This window comes from Tympanuchus pallidicinctus, unplaced genomic scaffold, assembly GCF_026119805.1.
Source record: "Tympanuchus pallidicinctus isolate F22 unplaced genomic scaffold, pur_lepc_1.0 scaffold1, whole genome shotgun sequence".
Taxonomy (NCBI): Eukaryota; Metazoa; Chordata; class Aves; order Galliformes; family Phasianidae; genus Tympanuchus; species Tympanuchus pallidicinctus.
Genome location: NW_026294618.1, coordinates 95,458,608 through 95,467,308, shown reverse-complemented (window position 1 = coordinate 95,467,308; position 8,701 = coordinate 95,458,608). Strand labels below are relative to the sequence as shown.

Sequence of the window (8,701 nt, the reverse complement as noted above, 5' to 3'; positions counted from 1 at the left end):
AAGCAGAGTAGCAAGGTCTCAGGCTGCGGTAAGCGAGGATTTGCTCAAATCCAACAGCCATAGACACAGAAATACAAGAAAGAGGCTTCTTACCTTCAGAAGACCTCAGGTACATTCTCTAATGAGAGTCCCTTGCCTCCACTGTTAACCCTTACATGAAGTCTGATCCTGACTCCATCCCTACTGGTCACTCAGAAGTATTGCTTGCATCTGAGCTCCCTTGGAGTGGCCCTACCTTCCTACCAAGTGCTCAAGTCCTGATTTAGCATTTCCAGTACACAATTACATTGTAAAAAGCAACACAGATTAAGCTTTTTCTCCTTCTGACTGTATTATTAGTGTGCATCAGTGGAAAGCCTCTCTTTCTAGAAACTTCTTAAACCTACAGTGCTTTTCTCCAGTCAGTTTCCTTAACTTTGTGATTGCAGCAATTAAACAGATTAACACAACAGGAAAGGCATTACAACAGAAGCACAATGACAGAAGAACTAGCAGAACAGAAAGGTACTAAAAAGGAAGGGAAAAAGATCACTCACCCATACCAGAAGATTGCAGGTACACAAAGGAAAGCTCCACCAACGAGTAACCTCCAGCAAGAGAACCCTCCCTGTGCCACTCAGCCCCTAAATGAGGTCTGTGGAGCCAGGCTCCACCCCTTCTGGTCAGTTGAATTGCCTTCACCTGTGCTCCCAGGGCTAACTGGCTACTTTCCCCAGGTGTGCAATCAGGCCGTAACTGATTTCCACACAGTGATCATCACCAGCTGCTTTTTGCACATGGCTTTAATGTCCTACTCTGACCCTTTTGCTGGGTAGTTATTCTTTTTTTTTTGTATAGCACAGTATCATTCTCTTACTGAGCTCTTGGAGAAAAGCAAGGCCAGGATCCTGTCTGAGGCAAAACTAGCCCTAATGATGTCTAAGTAAATCCTGTTGTGCATATTTAGGGATGTGCTGCTTCTGGGAAGAACTGGGCAGGGAGGTCCTCATTTCAACTCTGTAGGAAGTAGTAGGGTCACAGAAAAGAAGTGGTCTAGCATTCAGGGGTTGACTATGAATGGTTAGTGCTAAATGTGAGAGAGGATTTGTCTGTTTTAAATTAACACTCCGTCTGGTTCTTTTGTATCTGATGTCAGATGTGAAGATCAGATTTAGAGTTAAAATCTTGAGGGACATACTTCTTAGAAAAGTGTTTGAATGGAAACCCAAACAAGCCACATGCAGACACTGAAGCTAATCAGTCAATAAGAAATGCTGACCTGAGGTTTGCAGCTGAATCTTGGTGGCTTTGGCAACTTACGTGCTTCCAGCAAGGCTTTGATTTTTGCAGCTCTCACGCTTAGAACACTCCTGAAGTCTGAGGGTATAATAGCCTTTAAATTCCCATTTGTTTCTTTCAGAGATACTGTTGCTTACCCTGAAATGACTTCCTGGGATATGAGAGCATGCCTATGTTTTAGAAGGCCTGGTTGTACAGTCCTTAACCCTGCTCACCTGCTCTGAACTGCCCATACTGCTCAGCAACAGTACCCGCACCCGAATATTTCAGTTACTTTTGGGCATCCTCCAGCCCTTGCCTGGAAGCAACATAACTGTGAAAGAAGCAATTTAAGGCTCTTGGAGCTGAGGATCAAATACTCAGCCTGGAACCAGGCACTGGAGTTAGTCATTAAAGCATTCACTTTGAAGGCAAAGCCAAGTCTTGAGTCACCTTCCCTAGCTGATAGTAACGGATTTTCTGCTGCTGTGGTGGGACTGGTTTTCTTCTGGCATTGTCAGGACCATTTGTAGAACCCTCTTGAATCTTCAGACCCACCCGTCTTGTTTTGCCTGGAGTTCACAGCTGCACAAAAGTACAAAGCACACAGCTCTGCCCCTGCTGCCTGGTCTCTGTGACACTGCTGTCCCTTGGGTGACTTCCAAATAGCTCTTCCACACACTGTTGCTCTTCTTCCTCAGTAACCAAATATGTCTCCTGTTGCCGAAGTACAACTAATTATGGGGATGTCTGCTCGGCTGACTGTAAGAATCCTGTCTTGCCAACCCCTCCCAGGAGCCAGGGGTTACTTCACAATCCTTCTCGTAGTCTTCCAGCTTCTCTCACTGTGCTCACTGCCACTGTCTGCCCTCCTCTTGGGGTCTCACCCACATGCTCCTGTAAGTCCCTCCACCCTGCTGCTTCTCAGCCTTGTTCATCTGCACTGAGTTCCCATCCACCTCCACTCTCACCTCCCTCTTGCCTCCTATCATGATGGAGCCTTGGCAAACGGTGTCCTTGATGGTTTCACACTCCTCTATTCCTTCTTTGAGAAGGAAATAAATCCATTTTCCTTTTCTTTTGCTGTCTTCCTCTTCCTTTTCTTTCCTATTCTTGGTCTGTCAAATTCCTGGTCTCAACATTTATCTCTATTCCTTTCTTCCTTTCTGCTTTTATACTGTGCCATGTCCATTCTTCTCTTCAAACCCCATTTCCCCAAATCTTTTCTAGTAAGTAATTTGAGTCTCACTGCCTTGGGGACTATTTATTTTAATAGGTATATCCCTTAGTACACTGGATTAATATACCTGCTTATCTCTTCTCCCAGAGATAATCTTTTACATTGTAAATTAAATGGGGAAAGTCAAAAGCCGAAGGAACAGATTCATTTTCCAGTGGTCTCAGTGGAAGGCCTTTGCACAGGTACAATTCACAGCACAGATATAATTGCATAGATGATTAGCAGAACATCTGGGGAAGTGAAAAGAAGTAAGGCAGCTCTAAAACGTTGAGGTATTTTACAGGTATGACTGAAAAACCATGCAACTGTTCTTCTGTAACGGCTTGTTGTGTACACCATTAGGTATTCTTACCAGCTCATGAGCTGCCATGCATTTTTCCTGTTTCCTGTTTCCTTTGGTTTTTCTTTCAGAACAGCAGCAAATGCACATGTTCCCTGCGAGGGGCGGAGGAGACCCTGACATACAGTTTCTTGTTCTTATTTTTGTGAACAGAAGAGCCGATGGGGGGAATTCATTGGCGCCTTGTGCCACTGCTCTCTGTGGGGGCAAAGGGCTCAGCATAAGGTCTCCGAGGTCAGGAAGGTTTCCGGAGTCAACTACCATTCGTGAGTCAACGAACAGAGAAAACATCCACCTTGTGTTAAGAAATTTTTATTTGTCCTTTGGATCTGTAATGTAAGCACATAAAATTACAAGTGGAAGAAACATCATGCCACAAAATTGCATAGAATTTTTACAAAAATGTGAATTATGCCTCTGAAACAATCATAGATTGAAGAACCAAAAAAAAATATACATTTTAACTGAAATATTTCATCCTACTTTGAAAGCAAATCATCAAGGACTAATCAATTACAGACACTATTAATACAATGTACAAGAGCAACACTGATTTCAGAGAAAGGCAAGCAACGATGTCCCTTTAGTTATCTTTCAGTGAATGTTTAGCTAATACATGAGCATTAATTAACATAATTATGAACATGTTAAATCTAAAATGTCTGGCTGTCATTAGAATTTTTAAAATTCTGTTTATACTGCCAAAACCAAGCTATTTTCAGTAGTGTAAAGATATCTGAAGTGCACGACCTAGTTTAATATAGACAGCTCTATTCTATACAGCAGAAAATCCACAATACAGCATTTCCACACATTCAACACGGAACAAGGCAAATACATAAAAGGCACAAGACTTGCACATCATAAAGACCCTTTTTCATTATCTTACTCTAGTTCAAGTAATATCAATATTAAATGATATCTGTTTCACTGAAATAGTTTGAACAATGCAAGATGTACAGTATTACACACTACCTTACACCTGCAGAAAGTGGCACTGTACAGATATAAAAAATGTGAGTACAGTAAATGGTCAAATACAAACGTACTGTAAAATGACTACAGCCAATAGTATACTTAACCCAACCAGAATAGTTTTGTTGTGTTTTTAAATATAAATAAAGATTAATTGGTGTTTGCCCAAGTTTCTTCAAAGACCGTGGTGATACCCTGGCTCTGCTGAAGCCCACGGGAGTGTACCACTGAAATTCAAAGGAGCTAAGATTTTACCTAAAAGCCTGCACTGTACATTGACAGTCTTCAGTTTTATTGTCAACACTGCTATCAGTTTATTCTTTTAATAATTTAAACAACGTCATTTTCACTTTATAAAATGCAGCATTACATCTTGACTCTTCATTTTCCATAAATGATTAATATTGATTTCAAAGTGCAAAATAAAGATTTACAGAGGATTCCCCTTTCCTAGTATTAAGATGGAAGTCAAATTTTTGCGTTTTATGCTCACTACTTTCATCACCGTAAATCAAGACAGTTTTAATCCAAAATACAATCTCCAAACTGTGCAATTTTTTCCACTCTAAGTTTAGAAAAGAAACAAGAAAATACTGTTTGTCTTCCATAATTTGAACTAAATATACACACAATTCCTTAACTGAAATCTTAATCTCAATTTGAATCTTATTGCTTAAATTCAAATAAAAAGTTTCTTTAAAGTACTAAAATCCTGAGGGAAAGGAAGAAAAGTAACTTTGTTATGGTGTATTAAAATGCCTCCCTATGCAATTGATTTCTTTCTCCACTGCTGAATGCAAAGTAAGGCCCCGATCTTGCAAACATGAACATGTTCTTGCATGAACATTGTTAACCTAAAGAAGTTCCACTGAGCCCAGCGGTGTGCAGAGTCAGCTGTGGATGTGAGCTTGCAGGATCAAGCCTCTCTGTACAGATCTGCACGCCTTTTCACTACACATCCAAGGGAAGAGCCTTTAGCATCACGCAATGGCTCGGACACAAACAAGAATCAATCTGCAATGTTTCATAATTCCTATTTCTGTTAATACGGGATGCCAGAGAATAGCATTTCTTTACCTTTTCATATATCCTGACTTTCATGAAGTCTCTTTGTCTTTTGATATAAATTTCTGAAAATGTGCTGTTACTTCTCTCATGCATATCATACAGTACATAAACTTTGATTCTTCTTATTTTAGTCAGTTAAATGGATTAATATATATTTTTAAATATTAATGATCAGGTTTTTATATTTTGCCTTTTAAATTCCAGACCTTAGTAAAACCGAACCTCGGTCTTAAAAATAATGGAAGATTCTGCTCAATTTCAAATACTGTAGTCCTAAACATTTTATAATCCTATCAAATTCAGTAAGCTTAAAATATGATACTTAAAATCAATACTTTTAAGTCTGCAAAATATATATCAAATTTATATTCTAAAACTACTTTGATTTACAACACTAACACCACAAAAAGAACCTTATGATTAATGACTATTTTATATCAGTACAACCCAGATGTTAGCTTTCATAAAGATTCTCTATACACGTATCCCTGAAACTTTTCATTTCACCAAGAGACCACATCGACTTCAAATATAAACATGCCATGTGTGCATATAGACAGATGTGTGTGCACATATATATATATACCAACATATATGCACTCACACGGTGTAACAACACGGACGTACACAGACACCAACAATCTCCAGGCAAATTTCTTCTCTTTCTCTCTCTTCTCCACAGTTCCAAGAGTTTTCAGCAGCAATTATATTCCTGTCCCCGTGATAAACATAATATTAAGACAGCAAGCCACCAGTGCTTGCAAAGCTAAAAAGGATTAAATGTTTCAGTGCAAATGTAAAATGATGGTACAGTTGTCAAGGTGCAGTTATAAAGTAGGAAACAAATATAATTAAGTACTGTTATAATATTCTCTAGGATCTGTATTAGTTTAGAGCACTTTGCACTGGCACTTCAAAAGGAAATCTGCACACATTTGTCTCTTTTCAATATACTGGTCTTCATTAAACATTCTTAGCAGTGAACATGGCCAGAAAATTACCCATTGAAAACTGACCAAAAAAGAAAACTAACAAAGAGAGAGAGAGGATGGTGAACATATTAATTTTCCCATTACAACTGCACTACGCTTTAGCATAATAATAAGCTGAAGAATGGGAATGAAGACCTCTGCACAATTCTTTTACAACTTTCCTTCTGGGAAATGTGCACTTGAATACAGATTCCTCCTGCCTTCCGAAGTGCTTCAGTTGCAGCTCACATCAGGAAAGCAGAGCCAAGTAGTTGGGGAGCGCTGTGCCCTGGCGCACCAATTAGTGCTCGGGCAGTTAAAAAGTAGTATCAAACACTTTTTCTGAATTATCTTCTTCCAATTCCTCTTCACTTTGCAGAGGTTTATGATTTGATTTCCCACTGTCAGATGCCAGAGAAGAAGGGGCAGAACTGTGGTCTCCATCTTCACTGATTTTCCCTTTCATGGCTTCCTGTACAAACTCCAGAATTTCCAAAGGCAGTCTTTTGAATTTGTCTTGATATTCCTGATCAAGTTCCACCTGCAACTACAACAAAACAAAGAAGTTGTCTTCATTTATATCTAATATGACTAGCGTTAGATATAGTGTGGGGAAAGTACCACGTGAGGGGTGAGGGGGGAAGTTTATAACTCACTTTTGCCTGATTCAAAAATATACTTCTTTCTTTTTCAGATTAGCACCACACATATGCTATGCCCATTAATTACCATGCAGTCATTGCAAAGCTGATGGAAAACGCGGTCCCTTGTGCATAAGGCCGATTTTGGGTACCGTGCTGGGCTACTCAGATCCTTAAGATACTTGTGGTTTATCTGTATTCGTGTCCACAGTCCTACTAGCCTTCACAGGATTCCTTATTCAAGAGCAGTAAGGATTGTGGATATGCCTCTGAAAGATTAATTAAGCTTCAGGTAGCAAGTCACACATTAATCACGCCACAAATATTGCTCAGAGAACAATATAATAACTTGTGCCAAATTTCTTGGCGTGAGTTTAAAAATGATTGGAGAAAACATAAGGAAAAACTCAGTTGTCAGAAAGAGTCGGGGTGGGGGGGGGCGAAATCATTAAATTACACTGTTTAGGGTTAGATCATGGAAAGTTACATTATCTGATTAATGCAGTATGTGTTTTGGACATAACTGGGGAAAAAGTGTCATATCATCAACAGGATGCAACAGGCATGCAGAAAGAAATCTGGCTATCAGTCTTCAGGAAGCTGTGGGCCCTTTCCCAGTATTTACTCAAATAGCCTTTGTTTTTAGTGCCCATATAAGGATCTGTGTGATCCATTCTTTAGAAAACATTAATATGCATGGAAGTTTCAACTGAAGACAAAGCCAATTTTTTCATCATGACCAATCTGAGCATGGAGGAAGCAAACAGGGTGAGTTCCAAAGCCAAATCCTGCGAGCGCTCTGACCATCTGTCCGTCCATCCATCCATTTGTCGGTCATCCATCCATCCATCCACCTACCTTCTTAAAAAGAGGGAGTCAGATTCTGCTAACTGTAGCTGCAGCAGTTTTGCAATAGTTTCTTAGTCAATTGTATTCTGAGCTGTATTTTTTCAGGAAGATATGAAGATACTATGAGTTCTGATCCGTCAGTTCTATGCTTAAATCTAGGCAATCTAGTTTTGAGTTTCTTTCACCTGACTGTGACAGCTTTCACAGGTAATATACATTTTCACTCAACCTTCAGGACCTACTCTACTCTTATCATCCTTGTCCTGTCCACAGCACGTGACTTTACCACTACACCTCCCTCTGAGCCGTTCCATTCCCACTCCCTGTGCTTCTGTCCTGGTTTTCATCCTGCATTTCTGACTTTTTTTCTGTAAGGCCTCTTCTTTCTCCTGTTGTGCAAATCTCCGTCCTTAGCTCACCTGGTCTAGTTCTACATTAGACACATTTTGCAGCTTTTTTTCCTGAAGATTTAAGACATAGCCTTTCCTCGTCAGTTCTTCTAAGGCTCATTTGTTGCCTAGTTTCTGGCAATCTTCCTGCTCTTCCTGCCTCCATTTCCCCTTGGTGTCACTGCAGACAAACTCCAACAAGCCCGAGGCATAAATGGTTGCATTAAATACACCATGTTGCTAAAATACACATTTGTATAAACTCATATACAATCAAGTACCATAGCACCCTCCTTTCATGTGGTATTTGTCTCTTACTGAATTCTCATTTGTTTTCTGAATGTATATCTAGACATTCTGAAGGGATACTCCTTTTGTCTCCATTGTGATAATATATTATCTGAGAGACACAAAACATGATATAGCATGGTTGGCAGGTAAAAAACACTGGAACAAGTTGCCCAGAAATGCCCCATCCCAGGAGACATCCAAGGTCAGGCTGGACAGGGCTCTAAGCAACCTGACTGAGTGGTAGGTGTCCCAATGCACTGCAGGGCATTGGACTAGGTTACCTTTAAGTGTCCCTTCCAACTCAAACGATTCTATATGCTCACCCTAGTTTTATCCAATGGCCATGTACTGGTTTTATTACCCCCAAATTACAGATGAAAGCAGAGAGATTAAGCTTAGGAATGGATCAAAGCTCATAAGGTGCACCATCCACAGCTGCATTTGGTCCTCCACTGTTAGTATGGCCATCTATTAAATTATACATGTACACAACAAGCCTGAAACAGGCTGTGAACCACTAGGAAACCAAATTGTTTTTCATGTAACTTTATCGATTGCGATTCTACAAACTACTGCTCACAGCAGCTATTTCAGGCTTTATAACTGTCCTGCCTTTGTTATCTGTACCGCACAAGGGCTTCCTTAGAGTACCTGTGCCTGAGGCTCCCCTTTGACTTCAG

The 8,701-nt window shown here is 40.0% G+C and overlaps 1 protein-coding gene across 4 annotated transcripts in view; it reads right to left on the bottom strand.

The window, feature by feature from the left end:
* Positions 1-6,026: 6,026 nt before the first annotated feature.
* Positions 6,027-8,701, bottom strand: part of PLCB1 (phospholipase C beta 1) — a 368,401-nt gene continuing 365,726 nt past the window's right edge. Inside the window, exon 32 of one of the 4 annotated variants that reach the window (XM_052672119.1) lies at positions 6,027-6,398. In XM_052672119.1, the coding sequence (XP_052528079.1) occupies positions 6,168-6,398 (231 nt within the window). In that variant the 3' untranslated portion in view covers positions 6,027-6,167. The remainder of the gene's footprint in view (positions 6,399-8,701) is intronic. The other 3 variants (XM_052672129.1, XM_052672147.1, XM_052672155.1) reach the window with 3 other exon arrangements.